Source organism: Talpa occidentalis, unplaced genomic scaffold (genome assembly GCF_014898055.3).
Source record: "Talpa occidentalis isolate TD23 unplaced genomic scaffold, MPIMG_talOcc4v2.1 talOcc4.14, whole genome shotgun sequence".
Taxonomy (NCBI): Eukaryota; Metazoa; Chordata; class Mammalia; order Eulipotyphla; family Talpidae; genus Talpa; species Talpa occidentalis.
This window is the reverse complement of record NW_023601433.1, coordinates 65458294-65484788: the sequence shown is the minus strand read 5'-3', so window position 1 is coordinate 65484788 and position 26495 is coordinate 65458294. Positions and strand designations below refer to the sequence as shown.

Here is a 26495-nt window from a genome sequence, read left to right as displayed (position 1 = left end):
GTTTTGACAAATTTGGATAGTGCAAAATTTGTGGATGTCTCAATTTTGTTCTAGTTTATGACAGAATGTCAATTTACCTAATTAAGAGTAGAATCCCTATCAGAAGTTTTTCCCTGCTAGTTGAGATTCCTCTAAGTACAGTTATAAAATTTCAAAAACAAATATCGTATATTGCAAAGCCTTGCTCAGTCTTCAATCTTCCTTGACTCTTTCAAGTATACAAATCAACCCTTGGTGTCACAGTTTGGTGTGTAAGTAATCTATAGTTGTGTAACCAATGTAACAGCTTGAAGCATCACCCATTTATTACCTTACAGTTCCCATAGGTAAGGCATCTGGGTACTTCTGGATGGAGTAATGTGCTTGAAGTCCCACCAAGTTCCAGAAGTCTGCCTGGGTGTCAGTCTCATCAGAGGGTCACTTAAGGAAATAGCCCTTTTCCAGAATGTTGACAGACTTCCTTTCCTTACCTCAAGACTGAGAACCTCACTTCTTTGCTAGCTATTCACTGGTCCCAAACTCAGCTTTGACAGGTCACCCATAGACTCTGGTCAGGTGACCCTCTCTACAGATCTTCCACAGCAAGGCAGTTTACTTTAAAGCCAGCAAGGGAGTCTCCCTAGTGTATTTTAGTGTCGGGGTACAAAGGAAATCATCTTGTACCCCGAGTTCCTCTAGGCTGGCAAATAAGCAAGCTTCAGGAATATTGATAGGAGAAAAAGTCAAAGCTAAGTTTAATAATAATGTGAATACCATTTGTATACATGGGGGAGATACAATATGACAGTAAGTCACTTGTGGCTTTTAGCTAACCTAAGACTGAAGGACTTTGGGGGAAGCATGGAAAGGAAATTGTTAGTTATGTAGATTATAAAAATAGAAAAAATAGTTTATTAAATGAAAAAAGGAAAGGGTTACTCCTGGCAACAGTTCTATTCTGCATTCCATCATACCCACTTGTTAGGAATAGTTACGGCTTTTTTTTTTTTTTTAAAGATTTATTTATTTATGCCTACAAGAACTGGGGAACAGGCCAGAGGTGTGGAGGGTGAGAGGATTCATCAGAGACAGAGTGGGGAACAGAACAGGCAGACTGACTGAAATACACTGCCAAAGGGAGCAGTGGGCAAGACAGGAGAGGTCTGCTGCACCATGTGGGTAGCTCCCTGGCTTGGGATCGAAGTTGTGCTGCAGTGGCTGCGGATAGCTTTATAGGTTACGTCTTAACCCCTTGTGCCACCAGGGAGGCCCCAGATAAGACTTTTACTTACTCCCAGGGTGTACCCAGTCACTGTACTTGTTGGGTAAGGGATGTGTCTCATTCACCACTAGCCTGTGCAGATAGGTCATCTCAAAGCCTAGATATTGCAATTTCCAGACTTTCTGGTTGGGTTTACCCATCTAACTCTCTTATTGTGACTCCTGAAAGTTCAGACCTTGTCCCAATCTATTCAGGCTGAGGAAACATCTCCCCAACCCCTCTCCCAAGGTTCTTTCTAATCCCTGGTAAGATGAGCTCCAGCAGTTTCCTTACACTAGGTCTCTCTTATCACTGAATCTGGCCCTTCTCTAGATCCGTCCTGCAGAAAAAAAATGTTTTTTATCTTTTTTAAAAAAGATTTATTTATGCATACAAGAACTGGGGTAGAGGCCCAGAGATGGGGGGGTGGGCCTGTATGTGAGAGGATTCACCAAGGACAGAGTGGGGAGCAGAACAGGCAGACGGACTAAAATACACTGCTGAGGGGAGCAGCAGGGGAGACAGGAGAGGTCTGCCCCACCAACTGGGTTGTTCCATGGCTGGCGGGGATTGAACCAGCACTGCAGAGACTGCAGACAGCCTCACAGAGCTGCACTCAACCCCCTGCACCACCAGGGAGGCCCCATCCCTGTGATGTTTTAAATCCTCCCTCCCTCCCACTTCTAATTCATCTTCCCCTACCAGTCTGAGCCCTCAGTCCTGTCTGCCCCTGACTCATTACCCAAACATCTTCCTCACTGACCCACTTAAGCTCTTGCCCCTTTTCCCCCCTTTGTGCTTCTCATATGCAGCAAGTTTTTTAGTTCTCACCTTCATGGGTACATACTCAGATTGTTCCTCTTACTTCAAAAGCAGTATTCAATTTCTCCCATAAGCAAAATGCATCAAAATTTGTCTCTTGGTGAAAGATAATACTAAGGAAATCACAACAGAAAAGCAGAGGCTCATCTACAGGGAATCCTTTGGGGTCAATGGAAGTTAAAATTCATTGGCATTAACATCCTTTGCCAGCGAGGATTTTACCATTGGGTAAAATTTTATCAGTTCTTTTGTTTTCTTTGTTTTTCCTCATTAGCTCATCTCTGAGCAGTCTCTAAGCCACAGGCTTCAGGAGATAAAGGACATGATGAATGGGAGGTCAAAGCCTTTTCCCTTGTCACATTTCTCCTTATCACAACACTGCAGACTCACCACTGGGAATTTCTGTGAGTTCTTTGAGGATCAGCCACAGCCCTAAGGTCATCTTGGGAAGCTCTTGGAGGTGGAAGATGGTCTTAAATACTGGTGAATCAGAGTGGTAGCTGTAACTATATGAAACTGCCCGTTTCCAGGGAGGAATACTGAGGAGACCACAAGGACAATGAGAAGAGCTGGGTGCCTAAGCTCACTTTATTAATTACACACAGCTTGATTCAGTTTATGAAAGTTATAAATTCACCAAAAAGCCCATTGCAGTAACAAGGTCTGAATCTAAACTTTCTTTGCCAGCTAAGGTGTTACAGGAGTTTTGGGGGTTCTGCTACTTCCACTTATATGCCAAAACTCGAGACAAGAGTTGAAAAGTCAAGTGTAATCTGGTGCCAGCAAACCTGTGGGCATGGCTGTCTACTGTTGCATAAGCCATTTCCCAACCAGGGAAGATGCGGGGACTTACATGGGGGAGTAGTAAGGAAGGAGAGGCTAAATTAGGGTCTGCATCAGCAGGATTTCAGAGAAATAGGCAAGGAGGAGGAGGTGCCGGGCAATCTAGTTGACAAGGTCCAAGGTCTCAAAAGCACCAATTAGGTCGAAGGCTATACCAGCACCAGTAAGTCTTGGAAACAGCCAGTTTGGAAAATGAACCAATCATGTTTGAAAGATGGGTACTCTGAAGGGGGATATAAGCAGAGCCTGCTTGGAAAGGCTTCAGTCAGTTGCGAGGATGAACTCAGTTTGAAGTGTCTCAGTCTCAGGGAGACCTCAGCCTGCGACTTATGCTTCAGGAGACATTGCCTCAGCAGTGCCACCTGCGACTACCCCCAGCTGCCGCAGGTTAGTGGGATCCTGTTTCACCACATACCGTTATTCCACCCATTCCAGGCTCCCTTTGGAGGGGCACCATTTTCTAAGAGCAGCTGCTCTTATTGGATGCTGTGGATACTGACTGGGTAAGAGCCAGCCAGTTGTGCTCTTAGAAACATTTTCCCTTTCCCCCAATTTCCCCTTTATTAACTCTGTTGTTTTGTACCCCAAGATTGAGCCTTATCTTGCAATTATCAGCTCCCGGGTGAGAGCTTCCAATCAGTGAGCAGATCCTCAAACCAATTTGTACCCTGGTGCTACTGGGAAGGAGACATGGAAGGAAACCCATGGAGGAGACATGTAGACACTTCTGAGATTTGTGAGACACATGGGGAGGCTGACAATAGTGGACAAAATCTCAATTTGTATTTTGATTTTGTTCCTTTATTCTGGGACTTGCCTGGCCTCTTTTGCCCCTCCTCATGGTTCTCTGTCTGAAGATGCTTAGATTTGTGGCTTCAGCAGGGCAGCTTTGGGCCAACCCCACTTGGCTGGGCATTTTCCCACCAGGGAATGGGTAATTTCCGATGCTTTTTAAAGAATATCATTTCTTTTCTTCTCTGTCTAGGCACACCAATTCTATTAAAGATCTTTCACACTAATAAGAGTATGCTTCCATTGTTCTTATGCAACCTGCTAACAGTATGAAGTTTTTTTCTTCAGATAACCGTAGTTTGAAATCTGTCGGTGGGATCCTCGTATCTGTGGAGCCCCCTCTTCTGTGTAGGCCAACTTGGGGTTCAGGCCAAGGTCAGACACATCTGAACATGCTCAGGTTGGATCACTGGCTGATAACTTCCAGGCTCTATTTGTAAAATCAAGACTCAGAGAAGTTTAGATAACTTGGCTTTTGTGCTCTAGGGTCTGAGAATAATTTAGCTGTTTAATCTCAATTCCAGCAGGAAAAAGACAATTTACTGGCTTCGCTTTAGTGCTCCTGGGTGTCTGGTTCCAGACTAGTCCAGAAATCCAGTTATATCTCTGAACTTGGGGTCCCTGAACACCAAATAATTCCCTGTTACCTTAGATAGGTTTCAATCACTTGCAACAAAAAGGCTGTTCAAACAGACTGTCTTTAAAAGAAACAATGGGTTCACTTCTTATTGAAAAAGTAATTATTTATTATGACAAAATAAAAACTGTTGACTGAAAACAAATGAATGTTACACTGTATTGCACCATGATTGCAAAAGAACCAAAACCTGTCTAAAAGATGAACATTCCAGAGCAAACAGCATCCTGTTAACTTGGGTAAGTAGGCATGCAATCAACTCATTATAACATACTTGCAGAAATAAAAAAAATTACGAGAACCAGCAACCTAAACTTATAATATATAAAAGCTTTTTGTTATAGTATAATGAAGCTATTAAAAAATTTAGAACATGTTTTTGAAACAATCCCACCACTAGAAAAACATGCTTTGAACCATTTCAAGAAGTGATATGAATACATTAAGTAATTTGTTTGCTTTTAAAATTTTCATTATTAATGCTTATCTATTGGATCAACAGCACACATTTCAGTTGGTTGGTTGGGATTAAGCAGCAGTTTGTGGCATGAAAGATATTTTTTCCCCTCTGTATAATACTAGGAGACTTACAGAGATCGAATTACAGTTTTGGCCTTATTAACACCATCTTCTATTTGACTAAGCTGTTTAGCTAAGGCATTGTTACAGTTTCTATAGAGTGTCTAAAGTTTGTATTTAAACTTAAGAAATAAACATAAATGTAAATATAGACATGAAGTAGTTTTACATTTTGAAAATATAAGTATATTATACAGGGCCTGCTGTTTCCTCTTAAATGCTCTAAAGCACCAATTAATGTTAAGATGGCAATGTGTAATTATAATCAATATATTCTGATTAGAATACATGCAAGAGCAAGAGCAAGGTTGTAACTGCTTTTCGTTTTAATTTTTTTAAGACCATGCTCTGTGCAGTAGATGAATGAAGTAAAATTCATAACTACTACATAACTGAAGAAAATTGTAATCATTATTTTCACTTTTAATGAGATAGCAGCTAAACTTTTAAAAACCAAAATGAAAAGTTTTCATAATGACACTGAGCAGTTTACTCCAAGAGAACAAAATAAGGGCTGTAAAGTCCCTTCATTTCCTGAGGGAAAAATCTAAGATTAAAATGATTATAGTGTTTATGAATAGGGCCAAAATATGTAAGGAAATATAACAAAACCAAGATCAACAGATAGTCATTTGATACCTTATCAACAATGATGGAAATATATTCACAGTATAATATATATAATCAATCAAACTTTAGGACTTTTCCTTTCCTTATTTGTATTAATTATTGACTGTGCTTTAATGAAGACAATTTGTGGCGCTGCTACTCAATGTTAGCCCTGCTGGTGGTAAACAATAATAAAACAAAACAAAATACCCACAGAATGCTATCCCTTAGCTGTGAATTTTGCATATTTCAAAATACAGTTTGGGTGACGGGGATATTTATGGGGTGGTACCACATCCCACAAACTTGAGTAAAGCACCTTATGGATTGAAAATGAGGTAATTTTTCAATTAAAATTTTACAAGTTTATGCAAGAGAACATTCCCATTCTTCTCGAATGGTTTTTTTATCCAAATGTCATGCACAGTACATTTTACTACCTCTTGATTTCTATGAGAAAATGTAGACTCTAATGATTTAAAAAAATGCAAAACATGTCTTTCTATGACTACACTTCTAAATTCTGAAAACCTGCTTAGTCGTCAGTCCTTTGGCCACATTAAAATTCATAGGCCATCCAGGTCTACTACAAAAAATTGGTTTTAGGTGCCTTAAATGGGGTAATCCATTGTTTTCAATCATATTTTCTATTACTTAATATCCTGCTGAAGACTTTTCTACCCCATGTTTATCTTCAAGTATTCTAGGATTTATTTCTAGGTATACCTCAAAACCTTCAAATTAACATTTCCCAAAACCATATACAACATTTCCCAAAACCACATGTAAAATTGAATTCTGTTGAACACATATTTTTTCTACCTCAAATTTAAAAGAGTAGTGAAAAATATATTTTTTTTATTGGCTTCTACTTTAGCTTTGGACACCTAGAACTCTTAAAAAATACTTTTTGGGAACCTGGCTTTTAGATTTCAGTGTTCATGGTAATGCTGAATAAAGAGTTTTTTGAAAAAACTAATCTTAAATATAAATTACTTTCAGATTTATACAGACATTTGTAAAATATTGACTTCCTAACTGTATTATTCTTTCAATACTAGAAAGGTAAAAAACTGGAATTTTGGGTGGCATTTAAAGCCAATAAATTCTAAACAAACTGATCACTATCATCTAATTAAGCAAAAGCCAGGAAAATAAGCAAGGTATTCTCTAGCAGACAGTATTTACAACACACAATGGAGATTTTATGAGCAGCTTAACATAATTTTCTTAGCAATATGGCTTATTTTCTCTTTTGCATTGCCATTAACTATTAGCTTAGTTTACACTAAGCAACAATAAATAAATGATACTTCCTTTTCTTGATTGTTTTCATGTGCTAAATGAAATGATAGTGGAGATGTGACTCTGAATTTAATTTTATATTACATGTCTTTCCCTAGTATTTTCAATTTTAATAAGTGTACATAAGGATTCAAGATTTTAAAACCCAAAAACATGCTAGAACTCCAGTTTGCTGAAGTTCCTCAATATGGCAAAAACAATAGGAAGGTCAAGGACAGTAACTGTCTAAGATTAACTGGACAAACAACGGCCAAATAAAGATTCACAGCCACTTCTTTAGCCTAGCCAGCACAATGTTCTACTAGATACAAGATACCACACTGCAACTTGAAGTGACTTTACCTTGGCAATATATGATATTGTCTAAAACAGAAATGGATTTAAAGCCATTTATTAGATTCATAGAATTAGTCTTTGAAGTTAAGTATCAAAGGAAGTTATGCATTTGTAGGTAATACTAGTACATTTTTTTCCTACTGATAGGGTGTTACATAGTTAAGTATTAAGTGAGAGAGCTAGTTAGAAACAAGTAAGTTTATAATTGGTCCTAAGAAACTACACCAAAAAGATTTTTTGAAAAAATAAAGCTCTTAATTTCTTTAAAATTTCATTTGCTTTGTGATTCTGCATAACTCTTTAGAGAATATTGTTTATAATGTTGCCTATATAATCCAAACTCATTGTTTCCATAGGAAAATAATTATTTTCTCTTTTTGCTATAGATAATGAAATTTAATTTATGCTTAACCAAAAATGGCTATGGATATAAAGGTGATATGTAATTAAAAATTACTTTTAACAATGAAATTAGAACTTACTATCTTTCCTCTAATGAATATAGAATAAAATCACATCTTTAAGCATACCAACATAGAACTTAAAAGCAAAAATTATGTCAGTTTTTCAGTAGATTATCTATAATTTCAGATTTTAAGAAATTAAATTACACTAACAATACAAAATATGTAGTATATTACCATATAAAAGGGCCTGTTAATTCTATGAATTTTTGAATGGGCTTCAATAAGAATGATGCATTTAAATATAAAGAATTCTGTATGTTCGAAATTAAGAAAAATGCCTTACTTGAACTCACCAAGGGTAGCAGTTACATTTTAGTTATATTGAAAAAATTGGTCAAAATTTAATTTCTTTACCCTCAAATAAAGCAAATGTAGGGGCCTCCCTGGCAACGCAAGGGTTAAGATGCAACCTATGAAGCTATCCACAGCCACTGCAGCAGTTCAATTCCCAGCCAGCCAGGGAGCAACCCACATGGTGCAGCAGACCTCTCCTGACTTGCCCGCTGCTTCCCACAGCAGTGCACTCAGGTCAATCTGCCTGTTATGTTTCCCACTCTGTCTCTGGTGAATCCTCTCACCCACCTGTGCCTCTGACCTGTACCCCAGCTCTTGTATGCAGAAATAAATAAATCTTAAAAAAAAAAAAGAAAGCAAATGTAAAATAATCTACTAGAAGTAATGTGGGTGGGTCCATTGCTCATCACTAATAACTAGACTGTTAGGCAATAAAGGGGTTGAAGGGTAGTGAAACTTGAATTATTTCAATGTTAATTAGCTGGTAATATGACTTCTAAAGAACAGGCACAGTACAAAATTGAGAACTGATTTCAAAACATGAATAAAAGGCACTAATCATAAATTTACATTTTTCATCAGTAAAAATTTACATTTTTACAGTTAGTTGGCTGATTTACAGTGAGTTTCAGAATCAATGCTTTAGTATTAGATACGTCCTTGGGTCAAAAACATTCTCTTGGAGTAAAAGATAATCAGTTTTCATATTACCGTAACAGGAAACACCCAATGAGAACCTATAAAATACTTTAAAAAGTCTTACATGAATTTCCTAATTAAACTTTTCCCAATTGTTGATACAAACTCTAGTTAGACGCCAATTTCATCTTTAATACCAACCAACATAAATAATTTCTAATCCAAAACTAAAATTTTTTTAAAAAAGGATTTATAAAATAAAAGTTATTTTAAAAATTAAATAGCAAACTTGAGTCTACACTAATAGTTTGACAAATACAATTAACTATTAAAAACACTTTCAATATAATGCTGATGTGGTACTATAAAAAATAACTATATAATTCAATAGAAGAAAATTGAGCCAGCCAATCTTATTAGATATAGGAAGATAAATTTCATAATAAGAATGTATATAGGAGTTATTAAACATGCTTTTTTTCCCCCCCCAGAACAGGGTTAAGAGAACTATCTTCAGTATTTTGGCTAAACTATATAACCAAGACAGAAATTTCAGCAAGGTGTGCTTTAGGTAAAATGTTTTTTCCTAATTCCAGTCACCACATACACACCACAGAGCATTCATATTCATTCATATCTGCTTTTCTTTCATATCCTTGATTATGGTGTATATGAAAAAGAAAAAAAAATGTATCCTCTACATGGTATAGAACCACTAAGAAAAAGGTTCAAAACAAAACTAATAAACTAGTTCTCAAGGTCAGAAAGTTTTTCTCTGGCCATTTTTCAGTTCTAGGGTGTGTTACTACTAAACAGAAATCAGATAAATGTTATCACATTCAACTAAATTAATTAGACTAAATAAATCAAATATACCTGAAAACTAAGCAAAATTTAAACCAACTTATAATAAAATATCTTAATTAAAATACCAATTTTGAACAGGTATTTTGATACTCTCATGAACACTAAATCCTATTTTTGACCCAAATGAAAAAAATACTGTAAGGATGAAGTACTATTACCTAAGTATGCATCTTATCCCTTTCATTATAATAAACATCACACACTTGAAGTAAAAAGGATCAAAATTATAACACCTCCTTCCCTCTTAAGGTATTCACTATTTATTGTTTCAACTGCCTTGAAAACTTTTTAATGCTATCCAATAAATAAACTTTTGATGGAATATGATCTTTTTTCTTACTTTCTTTAAAATTTATAAATTGTTACTATATTAATTTTGAGTCTCATAGAAGTATTCTAAAAGTTAAGATTAAATTCAGCAATTTCCTATAATTCAAGAAAAGATTTTTTAACATGAGGCATAACTAATCATGGCAATTGTATCAGGACTATTTATTACACTAAAACCTCAAGAGGACTTAAGGGAAGTCATTATGGTTTAAGTAATATACTACTGGTGGTAGAAATGCTATTATAGACACAAGTTCGAATTTTAAGAAATGAAATGAACTGTTTATACATCTGCTTTAGCTACTGCCCAAAGCAGATATGATGTCCCTCATATAAGGAATATTTGAATTTTTTGCTGAAAATAGTTGTTAACAATTGATATTAAAATATATACCAGTGACTTTTAAATTTAGTGCTGGTATGTTTTAATAATGCTTGGTATCTCCACAAAACATGACAAATTTAAAATATCAGACTTACCTAAAATATTCACCATGAAAGCTGAACTTTCAACTACTTTACCTTGATTAATTTTTAGCCAAAATTAATCTCAATTTGTAGGCAGAAAAGTGAATTAAATTCCTTTAGATAAACAGCTACTTAATTTCCATGCTAATAGTAATGCAAAATTATTCCATCACTTTTAATATGTGGGGGAAGTTAACTTATTTAAAGGCAGTTCTCATGATGTTTAATCTTCCATATATATACATATATATCTTCTAGATAGATTTCTTTTTCTTTTCCTATGACAAGTTCTGTCCAAAAGATAAGCGGTTTAGAGAAGGGGGCAAATGTTTTGCGCTGGTTAAGTTCACCAACAGACCTGATGCTTTCCACTATTCCTCTGTCAAACCAGTCATTCATTATCTGGTGTGGAAAGGGGGTGGTCAAGAAATAAAATATATTGGTCTTTAAAGTTATTACAATACTTCAGAAAACAATAAACATATGACAAACATTTCTTACAAGACAGTCACTGAAAAATTAGAATAAGCAGTCAGAAGAATTCTGTTGCTGAAAACATAGTTACACATTACGTTCATCCAACTGAAGATTAGTGCATTAAAAAAAAAGTTAAGAAAACATCTTTTATGTTCCAGTTCAGCTGCACTTGATTCAAGTGTTGCTCATAGAGGTTTGTGTTGTTATAAATTAAACATGCTGCTGCCTTAGCAGCCAAAGGTACTAGGAAAAAATGTTCATGTCACAGAATAAATAGAGCAGTCTCTTTCGAGCAAAAAAGTTATCTCACACCAATCCGGGAGGTCATCCATTCTAGACCTTGGCATAACCTGAAATACAAAATAGAAATATTTATTTATTTAAAAAAATTATTTATTTATGCATACAAGAACTGGGGTACAGGCCAGAGGTGTGGGGGTGAGAGAATACACCAGAGAGTGGGGAGCAGAACAGGCGGATTGACTGAAATACACTGCTGAGGGGAGCATCAGGCGAGGCAGGAAAGGTCTGCTGTGCCATGTAGGTTGCTTCCTCACTGGGGATTGAACTCATGCTTCAGTGACTGTGGAGAGCTTTATAGTGTTGCGTCTTAACCCCTGTGCCATCAGGGAGGTCCAAAATAGAAATATTTATAAAATGAAAAACTTTACACTTACAAATCAAAAGCATCCTTATTTTTTTAAAAAGGTTTATTTTTATTTATTTATGTATATAAGAACTGGGGTATAGGCCAGTGTTAAGGGGTAGGGGGGCAGAGGGGAGGGAGGATTCACCAGAGACAGTGGGGAGCAGAACAGGTGGATTTACTGAAATACACTGCTAAGAGGAGCATTGGGCAAGACAGGAGAGGTCTGCTACGCCATGTGGGTTAGCTTCCTGACTGGGGATCGAACTCGTGTCTCAGTGGCTGCAATAGCTTGATGGTACTGAAACTTTAACCTCTGCGCCACAAGGGAGGTCCAGCATACTTATTATTTTTAAGTCTTAACTAGTTCTACTATAATTACTCATGCATTTAAGTGACAATATTCAGGTAATAGTATACTAAGTGGACTTTCTAAGTGTAAGTAAAAAAAAAAAAATCTACCTATAGTTATTATAAGCTATTTCTAATATGAGAAAAACTAAGAAACTTTAAGATTTGAGGATAGATTCCTGGAAATAAACTGGGTGATATGTGTACAACATACTGGGTTCTCACTGGTCTATTACACCAAACTCAAGTTCTTAGGAAAGGAAGAATACAGTAAATTGGCCGTTGTCTCAAAGTTTTTTTGTGTACAAGTATGATTCTAAGAGGACTCCTGATAATAAAGTATACTATTGTGGAAAACCAGGAGCTTTGGCTTAATTAAGCTCTTGTAGAAAATGTGAAATTTCTTGGAAATGTTCTCTTTTTTAATTCAGTCAATATTACAGTTCCCCCCATCAGTAAATGAGAAATGCCAGGAATGAAAAACTGAAATTTTGGATTGTGAAACAATGCAAAAGTTTGTTATGCCTTATTTGGGTAAAACATTCCCTTTATATTAAAAGTTATAAAAATAGGTCAGTAACTTTGTTATACTACAATTTAACAACAGTAATGACTAAAATTATTTCAATTTTATAAGTCTGAGACACATTATAAAAACAATCTTTAACTAAGAAGAAAAAAGGAATACGATCAAGGAAGAAAACAAGTCTACCTAAAAAAGTTTTAAGAAACAAAGTCATACCTTTCTTTATTAGCACTTACCCTTCTCCTGTTAAAGCACAGCAGGACTGAATGTGCCATGGATGATCCTTAATTGAACTAAGGGTGAGGTATTTAGAGATTTCAGCTGCTGTCATACACCCTTTCATATCCTGTTTATTTGCAAAAATAAGGACTGCAGCCTTCCGTAAATCCTGCAATCAATATGAAATATTCCTAATAAGTGTAATATCATAACTCAAACTAATGAATCAGGAGAGTAAAATATGCCCTTTTGGACAGTTATAATGAAATTCCTCTACTTTAAGATAGTTAAATACAAATAAATAATTAAAAATTTTTACCAAAGTATAAATTATCTCAAAGAACCATGATTTTATGATTTATTCTAACAAAGATTAACTAACATAAGCTAGTTGTTTTTCTATTGTTGGGCCAAAGATCAAGCTAAAAATAATAAAATAAACCTGAATTTTAAGTACACATTTAAAACCATATAAACAATATTCTATTAGACAATTATGTAGCCAAAATTCTACAGTTTCTCCAAAATGTAAAGGAGAGTACTGAGGATGAGTGAGGGCTGGGCAATAATTATTTCTTATCAGTCTTTGTATAACTTAAGCTCATTGATTAATGTTTGCTGCAGCTGTGTTTAAACTATCAGAGCATTAGAAATAACCGTAACATTCATTAGTAGGAGCATAAATCAACTGTGGTGTATACCTACTCATAGTTAAGGAATAACTCAAGATATACATACTAACATGGCTAGCATATATGATGCCATCATATAAAATTTTATGAACATGGAATATAATACTCTGTACAACTAATGGGTACAAAAAATGCACGGTAAATATAAAAGTGTACACAGAAATGATAAATACTACCTTTGGACAGTGGAACTACTTTAGGATTCTTGAAGAGAGAAGGGAAGGAAATCAGATTAGAAAGGTCTCGTAAGATATTAATATCTTATTTTGAATGCTGGGTGCATGAATGTGTTTCATTGACTTTTTGTTATGTGAACTATATAGAATTAGTGACCTCAAATTATTCATTAAAGAGTTTTCAGTTATTTTATAATCTTGGGGATAAAATGCATTTTTATCTTTCTTATCTTAATTTATCAGACTTTCTAAGGCATGAATAACTTTAAACTCTGAAAAATCTTTTCAATAACTATAGTTTACAAATTAGTGTTGGGTGAAAGTTTGAAAAATAGAAATTTTTTTACTTCAAGACTTCCATCAACTTAATATATAACTTTGTTAAACATGAAATAACCAACATGGCATATTAATCTTTGTAAAAAATCAAAACCAGTATATAAATAACTATCGTTTATGTTTGCTTTCAAAATTTACCTCATGAGCCAACATTCTGTATAATTCTTCTTTCGTAATAGCTAGTCGTTCCCTGTCAATGCTATCAACAACAAGAATGATGAACTAGAAGACAATTAAAAAGAAAGAAAATTGAATGGGGTGCTGAAATTTTCTGTAAAGCTACTCTCAAAATGACAGACGTACTTTCCTTACATGGAATCATTACATGGAATCAATTGGTCTATTGCTTTCTCATCATAAAACATTTATATCATACTGAATCAAATCAAGCTATTAAATCCAAATGTTAATACTAAGAAAATTCCTAACTTCAACAAATAAAAACCATGCCCACCCGTCACCATGCCCAAGTTTATTTTCAAAAACAGTGATGTTTGAATACATAATACTTTGTAACTAAGATTTATTTTAAAATGCAGGTTATTTTTAAGGAAAGTCACAGTAATTTAAATAACACTTTAACTAAAACTTAAAAGTACTTTATAATCACTCATTTAAGTAATGAATATTTTATGTTTAAAACAGTCTCTTGCCTATTAGAAAGACACATACAAGCTAGAATGAAAGAAAAATAAATGTACATTAAAAAAATAATAATGAAAGACATTTTTATATAACAGTATCAACAAAAAAGCTCACAAAAATATGCATTTAACTTAGGTGTTAATATGCTAAAAAAGATGCAGGTGAAATTAAAGAGAGGAAACAGAAAGCTGTTTTGAAAAAAAAGTGGGTCTCCCCAAGAAGTGCTGCAGAGGATGCAGAGAAAGAGGGACCCTAATTACAATGTTGGTGCAATTAGGAATAGCCATTTTGGAAAGCAATCTGGATTTACCTTAAAAAACTAAAAATGGAAATGCTTTATGACCCAATAATCCCAATCTTGGGATCGATCATGAAACTATCAACTCAAAAAATCAGAATCTCTATAATGTTCATTGCATTATGTAGAACAGCTAGGACATGGGAACAACCCAAGTACCCACCAGTAGAGGATTAGATTAAGATGTAGTATATTTACACAATGAAATATTACTCAACCACATGGAAAGATGAAATGTTGTCACTGACAGCAAAACAGAAGGATTTTGAGGGAATTTTGTGTAGCAAAGACAGTCAAAATGACAAAGATATATATTGGATGTTTACATAGTGGACAATTCACCAAAATAAGAAATACTTATAAAAATGATCAGACACTAATAAACAAAGTAAGGTTCCTGATACTAAGGAGGAGGAGAGGCAAAGGATCAAAGTGGTATAAAGGAGAGTGTTGAAGGGGCAAAAAAAAAAGTCTCACATGTTAAAAATATAAAGCATCTATAATAAGAAAAATAAGAAATATAATGAGAAAGGGACCCTAAAGCCCAATATCTGATGCAGAAGAAAAAGTTAAGAAATGGCACACATGGCATTTAGAATGAACAAAATATGGTAAAATAACTCTCAGTTAATGAGAGGAAGGTGTCAGGAATTATTTAACAACTATAACTCATTGTATTATAATGGAGACATTTCCGATTTTGGATGACACCTGTCATAGCATCGACGGTGAACAAGATGACATGGGTGAAATAAGCAATCAGGGCAACATCACAGATAAGATCCCTCTGAGGAATTGAAGATTGCAAATGCGATGTGCTACACTGGTATGCTGTAAGACAAGTTCTTTGTAATTTTTTAAAATTACAAGTAATTTTGAAATACTTACAGAAATAGTTTATTAAAAAGCACATTCATGCTAATAGCATTAATGTGGAACCAGGATAAGACTTCTAGAGTTTCAGTAATTTCAGCAACCATCCCTCTGTAGTGCTATAACATACATAGATCATCTAGGACCAACTCATCTATTCATCAGGTAACTACTATTTTCACATTTGTAGTTAATTGTGAATTCTGAAAAAAAGTACCAACACCTAAAATGCTATTCTTCCCTCACTAATATATTTTAGTTTCATAAATTTATTTTACTGTAGAAATATTACACTAACCTATGACCTTAACATTTACTTACCGAACTATCCTCCCCGTGAAATAAAAAAAAAAAACTAAGTGTTGCCTCAAATACTGAATATCTGATATGCCATATTGGTTTGACCAGTCATATACTACACTAGAAAACATACACATATATACATTTGCTATTATAATAGAAGTATGTATTTTTTTTGTGTGTGTTGTTGAGCATTGTGGTTCTCTTTGGAATGGTTCTCCTTGGCCTTTCTCCAGGTATCAGAAGACTTCACTGGCTGGAGGAATGTCTGTTTCAGATCATTGAAGATCCGATCGGCTAAATTCAGTTTATCTCTCTAAGGACAGTGTCACTGTTTCACCCCACTTGTCACCTAGTCTGTCACTTAGTTTAGAAGGGCTCTGCCCAGCTATTTGTTTAAAAGGGCAACTTACACACAAAAAATTCCTTGCATAATACCCCCACCTGTTCCATTACCCATCCTCAAAAACAACAGCAAAATAACCAGTTTTTATGAGGTTTCACTTTAGAAAAATAATTGGTTAGGTGTTCCTCTTTAAAGAAAAATTATGGATGCAATGTGCACTAGTACTCTCAAAGATGAACCTGTTAATTGCACTCTTTGGTTTTAAAATAATCTGCCTGTAAGTTGTGAAACCTTGGGGAAAGCTATATAATTTATGCTAGGGTTCTGATTTCTCCCACAATGAAGATATTAAAATATTACTGTGAGGGCGAATGGAGAGGGTCTATGCAAAAACAACCAACCAACTAATAACAGCCCCTAGTATTTTTCTTTCTTCTTGCCTTTTTTATTTGGAATCTTTAAATTCTTACAAAAAGGAACTTATTAAAAGGTAACTGTCTATATGCGTATGTGTAGCCGATTTGTGGGCTTGTGTTTTGGTTCTTTTATTAAGATTCATAAATAATTTTAGTATACCTCTGTGTTTGAGTAATACGTGTTCCAGGATGACCGCAGTGACTCTTGACCACCAATATCCCACATGAGAAAATGAGTGTTCTTTACAACTATTTCTTCAACATTGCTTCCAATGGTTGGAGATGTATGAACCACTTCATTCATTAAGCTGTTGAAATACAGACACGGTAACACTCATAAATCTTGAGAACCTGAAGCAAGTTCTCTCTCTGTATTTTTAACTACATCAACCTTCTTTGTTTGCACCAATATTGGTAATCATTAGCATCAAAAATAGGACCTTTGAGAACAATGGTGCAAAAAAAATCTAGACAAAGAACAATTTCTAAAAGAAGACTCCTTTTTCATTTAATGGAATAAAATGGTTGATCTTGAAAGAAGAGAATGGTGTTGTGCAAGTTTACATTGTTGTGTCCCAAAGAGCCACACCCCATTGACAGAGCAGAACCCATAGCCCATCCTGAAAGAGCAAGTTCCTAGGTGTCTGTGACATCAGTACTTGCAAAATAGCAGCAATTGAATAGTGGGCTACCTATAATTTGAATAGTGTCTATGTAAGAGAATTGAAACTTGGTTCAGTCATAAAAATTAGTTCAGGCCTATTAACCTAAGCTACAGTCTTAAAAAGCGAAAGCTAAGGGCAAATGGATATTTTAATTAAAAGTATAATTAAAAAGTGAAATTAAATATAAATATATTTAGAACAGATGCTTATACCACATGCATAATCATAATTTTGGTTAAGTTATATTAAACTCTTGGGTTTTATATTGAAGTTATGCTCTAATTATTTCAACAATGATGATGAGTTTTTGAAATGTTTATATTTGATGTTAAAGGCAAAGTCACATTAAAATACCTAGTGGCCAATGACTGAAGGTTTTAAATAAAAATAATTACTTACTCAACTCTAAAATAACAAGCCATAAGTTAGTATGTTTTTAGCAAAGGAGTTGAAGAATAAATTAAGCATTGCTTAAGTAAAATATTTCTGGAGAACTGTCAGTTGATATATTTAAGACGAGGTGGGAAGACTTAGGAGCCACACAATGGTGCACTCTATTTTATAATCACTTGTTAAAACACTTGGGACATAGATCCATTTTCACTGCCTAACAAGAACTATTTCCTTGGCAGTGAAAGGATAATGGGAGGTTCTTTGAAAAGTGAATTAATGGGCTGCAAGATTTCCTTAAAGGATTAATGTATTTCTCTGATAGTCTTAAACTTCTCGCTGTTGCAAGCTGCTAAGGCAGTATTTTCACGGGTGAGCTTTATTTCTTTTGACTTGACAAGTCTTGCTATGTTAAACAATTCCAGAGCTATTAGAAGAGTAGAGATAGTTTCCTAGAGATAACAATCTATTCACATGAACCTCAGAGTGAATGAACTGAGTGAAATGTACTTCTCATCTCACTCCAACACTACACACTACATGCTTGCTTTATTTTAATTTAACATTCTTTCCTTCAAGGCCAGAAAAAAGTTTGAAGACTTTAGCAAACATACAGCAGTTTATTTTATTCACTTTTTAAATAAATTTTATGTATGGTAAAATATATCAATAAAACCGCATGCTTTACATTTTTCCATTACATTATAATGGCATCTCATTAATTATACAAAATTGGTTCCAATAACAAAAAAAAAGAAAATTGTTTAAATTACTTACAATTGATAAAGAATTGTGGTTTTCCCAGCATTATCCAGTCCCACTATAATTACTTTGTGTTCTACAAAAAGAAAGCAAACCATATACATTTAACACTGCTGCATATTAAAAGTGCATGCTCTCAACATGTGGATTATTAGTTACCTAATAATAAGATTTCACTGGATATTTATTATTAGATTGTTAAAATATAGAACAAAAGAGAGCTTTATGTTATCAGGGCTTCCTGCTTTAAGTGGGGCAATCTTTTATATTCTCTACCTATTTCACATTATTTTATAATGTGATATGGGTAAGAGGGAAACATTAGAGAACTTGGTCTCTTATACAGAGATTGGGTGGGCAAATCCAAACACCCATTTGACAAGACATTATGATCAAATATTTAAATTAAAAAAAAAGTGTTTTACACTTGCCATTTCTACTAATCAAATTAGCTTTCTATCAAGTTGTTTTAATACTTGGATATATCCCATCTACATGTACCAAGATTTTTTTTTTCCCTTTCACTTAAAAATTCAATTTCAAACATAGAAGTAAAGAGCTCTCCTTATCACTTATAACACACAGACCCTCAGTTTTTTGTACTTTCATTAATTTACAGATAAACAATTATTTTTAGTCCTTAGTCCTTTTACAATCTGGATTTTTTTTTAAAGATTTATTTATTTGTACAAGACTTGGGGTACAGGCCAGAGACACAGGAGGGTGAGAGGATTCACCAGAGACAGAGTTGGGAGCAGAACAGGCAGAAGGACCAAAAACACTGCTGAGGGGAGCAGCAGGCAAGACAGGAGAGGTCTGCTGCACCATGTGGGTATCTCCCTGGCCTGCTGGGAATTGAACCCACACTGCAGCGGACAGCTTCACAGAGCTGTGCTCAACCCACTGCGCCACCAGGGAGGCCCTACAATCTGGATTTTACAACCTTTTTGAACAAGTACTGGTCTTTATACAAGAATAACCTCTCCAGTACCCTCTTTCTGGTGCCATGCATGAAATAGTCACTTGTTTCATAAGTAGTTAGTTCTTAAGGACCATCTAATCAGTGTGTTAAGGGTTCTGAAACCTCCTATGAACATGGAAGAGAAACACTCCAGATAACCATATTTTGTAGATTTTAACCTACATAAAATATATTAAAGATTCCTCTTCAGGGTGGAATGCTTAAGTTTCTACAAGTGAATGTCAACAGGTTATGTGAGGAAGTTCTGCCTCCCTGGTGGCCCAAGGGGTTAAGACGCAACCTATGAAGCCAACCACAGCCTCTGCAGCATGAGTTCGATCCCCGGCCAGGGAGCAACCCACATGGCTCAGCAGACCTCTCACCCGCTGACTCCCCTCACTCCTGACTCACCCGCTGCTCCCCTCAGCAGTGAATTTCAGTCAATCTGCCTGTTCTGTTCCCCACTCTGTCTCTGGTAAATCCTCTCACCCCCTGCACCTCTGGCCTGTACCCCCATTCTTGTATGCATAAATAAATATTAAAAAAAAAAACAGGTTATGTAGGTTATGTAAGGAAGTTGCCTTAGGCACAACATGATAAAGTGATTTGTTGTCAATGATTTAAATACATTTTGTATCAGAACACTGCAACCTCTGATGAAATGTCAAAGTTCTGGTTACACAGAGTCAAATATCAGGTCATAACCCTAAAGTGTTAACATTGCATCAGTCAAAACATGGCCATAATTCACAGATAAATTCTAGATGACATACTCTCTTTTTATCTTCTGACTTGAATGCTGTAGGTGCTGTTGTTAACATTGCAGGACAAATGACATAGTCTTCTGGAAGGGCTATTTTCACTATGGCAGAAGCTGCTTTGTAAAAAACAAAACATGTTTTCCTACCGTAACTCACAATTGTCCTTTTTTGACTTTCAGATCATATTTCCTAATTTCTAATGGAGCCAATCTTGAAGTGTTGCCCTGTATTTTTCCCTTACAGCAGGCAGTCACTAGCCTAAAGTTAAATTACAATTTGGTATAGATAATCGTGTCGAAAAAGGGAACAGAGGGATGGTATCAGATGGTTCACTGTTGAGGCAGCTCAAGTGAACAATAAGGGTATTTTCAGTCATCTTCATGCTTTGTATTATCATGATAATCATATTATTATGATGATCACATTAGTGAAGGTCTATAAGAATACTAATAAATAATGTATCATTATGAAAGGTTGGTGAGTTTGAATAAAGTCTGAACTAAGTCAGGGGTGACAAACCCTGAAGGTGGACAGAGTATGAATTTCACTAAAGTTACAAAATGTTTCAAATGGCTGATTAACTTAAAAGTCTTTTTCAGATCCCTGTTTGAAAAATTTACAGATAAACTATTATTTGTTTGAACAGGTATTGATAGGGAACTCTAGCAATTAATACAAAAACACACATTTTCAAATCCCTCTTATGATAAAAGTACGTACATCTATTTTTTAAGCAAGCTAAGGCCTATCTCCTGATGTTAAAATTATCAACAATTTTAATTGCTGAACAGCTAAGTGCCACTTAAATGCATCAAATAACCAGGGGTTTATTTTAAATCCTTTCTTTGAAAAATCTCTCTTACTTATACAACAGTGAAATCAAGTGCAAAGGGCATTTATTAAAAAAAAGTACATAATAAAAGCTGTTTGTACACTGTTGCATAATTAATTTTTCCTTCAAATGCTTCTTTTGTACTTGGTTACTACTGTAGTATGTCAATGACCAAATGCCAGCTAGTGATGTTTTTACCTATTCAAGGAACAATGAGAAAAATATAGACAGTATGTCTTGTTATTGTAAGCGGAAACTGGAATGAATGTGTTGCTTTAAATAGCAACAAGTGGTATCCAGATTTTCCGATTAATACAAACCAAAAGCATAACTACATGCAGTAGTATTAGATATTGCTTGATGTTAAAATGGAGAACTTCATCCTTAAGAAGCATGACTTAGGGCATCTGTTCTGTATTGTCTTTTTGGCTGGACATACTCAACAGGCCATATCCAGATCTTATGTATCTAAACTATATTAACTGTCAGAGTGATTTCTTATGAAAGTAGCCTTGAAAATTAATTTCCTTAGAATTTTTTTTGTTCACCGCAGATACGATAAGATACTTATAAATTTGTACTTCTTGTATTACCTGGCAATAATTTTTATTGTTTACCTAACAGGTTAAAAAAACTTTCAAAATATGGGTCAGGTCAGTCTTAAAGTTAGAAAGGATTTATCCTAAATGTCAACTTTTTAATTGCTGCCACATCAAATGTGCATTATACATTTAGCACTGTTTTTATTTACAGAGCAGAGAATAGAGATTTCCATTTCAGTAGATTAAAATGTAAGGAGAAAATTTTACAATTACATACTTTTACAATTTCAACTGATTTTCAACATGCATATGTGGAGCTATATATTCTTTTTTAAAATTTTTTTGGGGATTCATTCATTCATTCATTCATTCATTCATTTATTTATACAAGCACTGGGTACAGTTGGAAGCGCAGGAGGGTAAGAGAATTCACTAGAGCCACAGCGGGGAACAGAACAGGCAGACTGACAAAATTGACTGCTGAGAGGAGCAGCGGGCGCGGCAGGGGAGGTCTGTCTTCCTTGCGGGACCCTCCCTCTCCAGCAGCTGGGATTGTCGAACCAGTGCTGCTGAGGTTGCAGGCAGCTTCGCAGCCCAGCGCTCAACCGCTGTGCCACCAGGGGAGGCCCTGGAGCTATATATTCTCAATTTCTAACTCCTCAAGCAACTCTCCATGAAAATAAAATATTTAGTTATATACTGAAACACAGTTTTTAGCTAACCTCTTTTTTTTTCCTCAGCTATGCTTAAAAAGGACAAATTATAAAATGGATAACACTAAATTCACTATTTAGAATGGAATTTATTTTAAAAAATTACCCTCTTGTTTTCCAGTAGCATTATTAAAATAAGTATGTTGTCACAAAGCATAAATTGTCCATGTTAAGGACAGTTGCATATGCTGAAATCAATTTTCAAAAGAAAATAAGAGTACTTGCTTATAGGCAAATATGTAAAATATGACTAACAAGAAAAATAGTAAGAGGAACGTCATAAAAATAAGTGGAAGAAAAAAAATCAAATTTCTTTTCTCAATTTAATTAACACAAGGAAACATACTTCTATTACTTTTACTTGTCTAAAGTTTGTTTAATGGCCCACTAACAGGATGCCTCCCAAGCTCTGACAAGATTGAGTTTACAGTCTTAATAATGATAAATGAGAGCTTATTAGAAACTGAAAACAAAAACATCCTTCTAGTAAACAAGGAGATTAAACACAGATAAAGCAAAATGATCAGAGTCTAAACTCTACAATCACAGAATAAGGTGTCTATAATTCTCCCTCAACTCTGACTGCAGAGTTTGATCAGGAAACGATATTGAAATCCTTCCTTCCCCAACCTTCTCTCTCACACTCTATTCACTGATTAAAAAATCTGAGTACACTAAAGTCTGAAGTATAAAAGTAATGGTAAGACATCAACAAAGAAATACTGAAGCTGATCTAACGTAGCTAGTTCTCTAGAGGATTCAAATACCGCTCAGGTAAAAGTTAGGAACCGAAAGGCAAATGTTCATCTGCCCAATGTAATCCAGTTTTCAACTTTTCAACTTGTTGGATTATGATCATAGTCAAGAAATATATTTTACCTCAGCAACTAGGACACACATAACTGACATAGACGTTTCACAAGACAGTAAGTCTGTTAGCTTTTGATAGCTTCTATTTTAGAATGTTCATTATTTTTGAAAATACTGGCTTCTCATATTAAACTAACTTTATAACTTAGTTATAGCTGTTTTTAGAGTTTAGACTCTTTGATCATCCTGCTTTATCTGTATTTAATCTCCTTGTTTACTAGAAGGATTTTTGTTTTTGTTTCCAGTAAGATATTATTATTATCTTGTTATGACTTATAACCTACTTATAGCTTGTTTTTAAACAAATTGCCTGGTAAGCAAGTTGATGAGGCACAATGCTCATAGCCAAGTTGGAGGTTTCTGGACTCCCAACTCTATTTCCACACCACCCCCCTTGCAGACAATGAACACCACAACTCCCAGCATGCCATGAACCAGACCTCCTTCATGGAGAGGCCGCTGGGAACTAGGCACAATAATGAAGGGCCAAACTGGATTTGTAACACCGAAAATGTGTGTGCTCACTCTTTCACTGTCACTGGGGAGGCTTTAGTGTTTTGGCAAGTGTGACAACATGCCTCTCTTCAGAGACTGTGGTAGCTGTCATCTTGGTCCTCTGGTAGATTAAACTTTAATGGTACATTTTGAACTTTGGCCTTCTCCTTCTCTCCCAGTCCTGTGGGCCCTACCTTGTCTTCCTGCCAGAAAGCAACTTGGATTTATTCTCCTGGCAGCTCTGTTCATGGGCCTTGCTTGTTTGACAGAACTGGTACCCAAGAGGGATGGGTAATTTCAGAGTTTGGCTAAACTCTGACTTCAGAGTTTGATCAGGAGACTATATTGAAATTCTCTTTCCCCTACCTTTTCTCTCACTCTCTACTCACCAATTAAAAAAAATCTCCTAGTATACTTGTTTACTCATGCATGTGTCAAAACTCCTAGAACAGGCAACATGAGTTTACTCCTTAACAGTTTGGGGTTCCTCATTTTGCCCAGCATCAGCTTTGGTTCTCTGACCATGAGTGAGCCTCCCAGGTATGATAAACACAAGGAAAAGTAAAGCTTGGCATATTAAGGTCAATCTGCTGAAAATAAACATAAAGGGAAAAATCTGGATGGCAGTAAAAGTAATAAATAGGCTATGAAAAGAAGTATGTCCCCTGACAAACTTGGGGGGAAGAATGAAGGTCAGAACAGTGGAAGGACAACTTTAAGACAATAAAGAAATAAGAAATCAACCTACAATACAACCTACTATATTCAGCAGAAATGCAATGCAATTTAGGAAGGTAAGTAAACTAATGACATTACCAGATAAAATAAAGTTGAGAAATCACCACCAAAAGTCACAGTTCAAAAATGCTAGTCTTTTTTTTTTTTTTTTTGGTTTGGCTTAAAGGGAATATATATATGCTGGAAATTAGAAACATCAAAAATAGTAATGTGGTTGGGCCTCCCCAGTGGTGTAGGGTTAAAGACACTGTCAATGGCTCAGGGGTTAAAGATACAGTGCTGTCTAGCTATGGCCAGCCACTACATGAGTTCGATCCCTGGCTAGGGAGATAACCCTCACAGTGTAGCAGATCTCTCCTATATTACCCACTGCTCCCCTCAGCAGTGTATTTCAGCACACCTGCATGTTCTGCTCCCCACTACATCTCTGGTGAATCCTCTCACCCTCCACACCTCTGGCCTCGACCCCAGTTCTTCTATGCATAAATAAATAAATCTTGGTTATAAAAGATTAAGGGAGAAAACAGTGTTAACTATACAGTTTCAAAGTTCTTATACTTGACAAGTGCATTAACTCTAAAGTAGAAGCAAAAAGGATGTATGTTATAATCTCTAGAAGAACTACAAAAATGCAAAAAGGAATTGCTGAAAGTCAATAGAAAAACTGCAATCCTTTAAAAAAATATCAGTTAACAAAAAGGAAGAACTGAAAAATAACATAACAGAACACAAATACAGCTGGACAAACAGCACAAATAGTAAAAGAGCAAGCCTAACTAGATCATAAGTCCAAATAGACCAATAAATTGAAATGTTCTAAATAAAACTGGACTAAAAATTTCAATTAAAAGGGAGAGAACTTCACATTACATAAAAAAAAAAAAAATCCCACTATATGCTCTGGAGAAGAGACTGATACAGATTAAAATACAGACGTTTTGAGCAGCATTTAACAAACCTTAAACTAATAAACATTTACAGAATATTGCACACAACTGCAGAATAAAAATTCAAATGCACATGCTACATGCACCAGAACAGGGTCTATGAATTTTTAAAAACAAATTTGAAATAATGTTTCTGACCACAAAGGAATAAGAAGCTATCTAGGCCAAAAATAAACTACCTAAGAAAATATCTGGAAGCTAAACACTTGTAAATAATCCAAACATCAAAAAAAAAAAAAAAAAAAAACCCACATAAAAAATTGTAAAACAGAAAATACAACATAAAAATTTGTGGAATGAATCCTAAGTAGTACTTAAGAGGGACATTTGGTACTTTAAAATGTTTACACATGAAAGGGAAAAAAGATATAAAAACAATGACACTTCACCCTTAAGAATGAAGTGGGGAGAAAAGTAAAGGGAAGGAAGGAAATGAACAGCAAGAACTAGCAAAATAGAAAACAAGCAAAAAAAAAAAAAATAGAGAAAATTAAAAAAAGACTAACAAAAAAAGTTGGAGAAATGACATTCCCAGATTTCAAAATTTACTATGAATAGAAAGCAACTCAAGCCTCCTTTTCTGCACCTCTGGGTTGTGTGCATGTGACTATATCTCACTGTGTTTTCTTGCAAGACTTTCAGGATTAAGCAATTCCTGGCAAAGAAACAAAGCAGACTCATCCTATTCCCCCAATGGATTCAAATGAAAACTGGTGATAAAATCACATACAATTCCAAGAGAAGACATTGAAGAATCAAGCTAGGTCTTTAAGGAAAATTACATGAGATGGGCCTCCCTGGTGGTGCAAGGGGTTAAGACTCAACCTATGAATCTATCTGCAGCAACTGCTGCACAAATTTGATCCCGGCCAGAAAGCTACCCATATGGCGCAACAGACTTCTCCTGACTTGCTCACTGCTCCCCTTAAGCAGTTATTTCAGTAGATCTTCCTATTCTGTTCCCCATTCTGTCTCTGGTGAATCCTCTCATGCCACACACCTCTGGACTGTAATCCAGTTCTTGTATGCTTAAATAAATAAATCTTTAAAAAAATTGCATGAAGTGGCACAAATATGTTGTATCTAGATCACTAGCATCTTGACATATCACACTGAAAGCAACACTGCTGGAAGGGTATGTTTAGGAAATTATGCCTCTGAAAAACTAGACTTCCACCCAAATTAACAATTTCTACCCAGCAAAATCCCCAATAAGAAACCTACTCAAGGCCAAACTCACAAAGACAGAAAACACATAAGCAAAGTAAGAAAGTAAAGAATAGGAAG

General features: G+C 35.2%; 1 protein-coding gene across 1 annotated transcript in view; it reads right to left on the bottom strand.

Moving 5' to 3' along the window:
- Positions 1–1943: 1943 nt before the first annotated feature.
- Positions 1944–26495, bottom strand: part of ARL5B (ADP ribosylation factor like GTPase 5B) — a 28921-nt gene continuing 4369 nt past the window's right edge. The window contains exons 2-6 of the mRNA XM_037510687.2: positions 18365–18425; positions 16693–16840; positions 13793–13876; positions 12465–12616; positions 1944–11055 (exon numbers count right to left, since the gene is read on the bottom strand). Of these exons, the coding sequence (XP_037366584.1) occupies positions 11007–11055; positions 12465–12616; positions 13793–13876; positions 16693–16840; positions 18365–18425 (494 nt within the window). The 3' untranslated portion in view covers positions 1944–11006. The remainder of the gene's footprint in view (positions 11056–12464; positions 12617–13792; positions 13877–16692; positions 16841–18364; positions 18426–26495) is intronic.